At 40.2% G+C, this 805-nt stretch overlaps 1 protein-coding gene across 1 annotated transcript in view; it reads right to left on the bottom strand.

Annotated features, from left to right (window-relative positions):
* Positions 1–799, bottom strand: part of LOC103581784 (zinc finger protein OZF-like) — a 4,959-nt gene extending 4,160 nt beyond the window's left edge. The window contains exons 1-2 of the mRNA XM_008563536.1: positions 679–799; positions 350–439 (exon numbers count right to left, since the gene is read on the bottom strand). Coding sequence (XP_008561758.1) covers positions 350–439; positions 679–712 — 124 coding nt within the window. The 5' untranslated portion in view covers positions 713–799. The remainder of the gene's footprint in view (positions 1–349; positions 440–678) is intronic.
* Positions 800–805: the final 6 nt, after the last annotated feature.

Genomic DNA, 805 nt, shown 5'->3' with positions numbered 1-805 from the left:
AGTTACAAGCAGAAAAACATGGACTAAAACAATCTGGAAGAAGATGTACATGATAATGGACCAAAAGAGAGCTACCAAGAATACTGATAAAGTTCACAGTAAATAAAAGGGTCTAAAACAAGAAAGGTAGAGATGAGATTTGGGGAAGTATATGAACTACTCATTAAAATAAAACGTGGGTGTATAAGTGTTAGAGCCCTCTTTGGAGATTATATAATGCATGAGTTTCTAAGTACGCGAGCAGTTCTCTGGTCTGAAATCTAGCAAATACATTGGTAAAAACAGCTGAACATGACCAAAATCTGCTGGACCTTACTCTTTCCAGCCTCAGTGCCCAGGACATACTGACCTTGTAGACTCGGGTTTTGGGAGTCTATTGTCCATTGTTCTGCTTCTTGCTCCAACTTGAAGATCACTTCAGGTTTGGTAATGGAGTACCCTTTAATGGATAATAACAGGAACTTTACAAGATTGTTGTCAGGTTCTTGAAAGGATGGCAAGAGCTCATCTTAAGATGCTATGAAATGACTGGGCCAATTTCAATGTTTCTTTGGAGAGGGATGATGCATTGTTTATGGAATAAAATCCTACCTAAATAGCATTAAATCTTATAAGTGGTTCCTTTATTTACCATACAAGAAGAAAGTACTGCCCCTGACACTCAGGAGTTTCACTCACCCAATGACACCAGGTTGCTGTAGGTCTCCAGCATCACGTTCCTGTACAAAGTCCTCTGACCATCACCAAGGTCCTGCCACTCCTCCCATGTGAAGTTCACAGCAACATCCTCAAAAGACACTAACCC

The sequence above is a fragment of the Galeopterus variegatus genome, unplaced genomic scaffold (genome assembly GCF_000696425.1).
Source record: "Galeopterus variegatus unplaced genomic scaffold, G_variegatus-3.0.2 Scaffold13923, whole genome shotgun sequence".
NCBI classification, from domain to species: Eukaryota; Metazoa; Chordata; class Mammalia; order Dermoptera; family Cynocephalidae; genus Galeopterus; species Galeopterus variegatus.
Note: the sequence above shows the minus strand (reverse complement) of the source record. Positions and strands in the feature narration are given on the sequence as shown.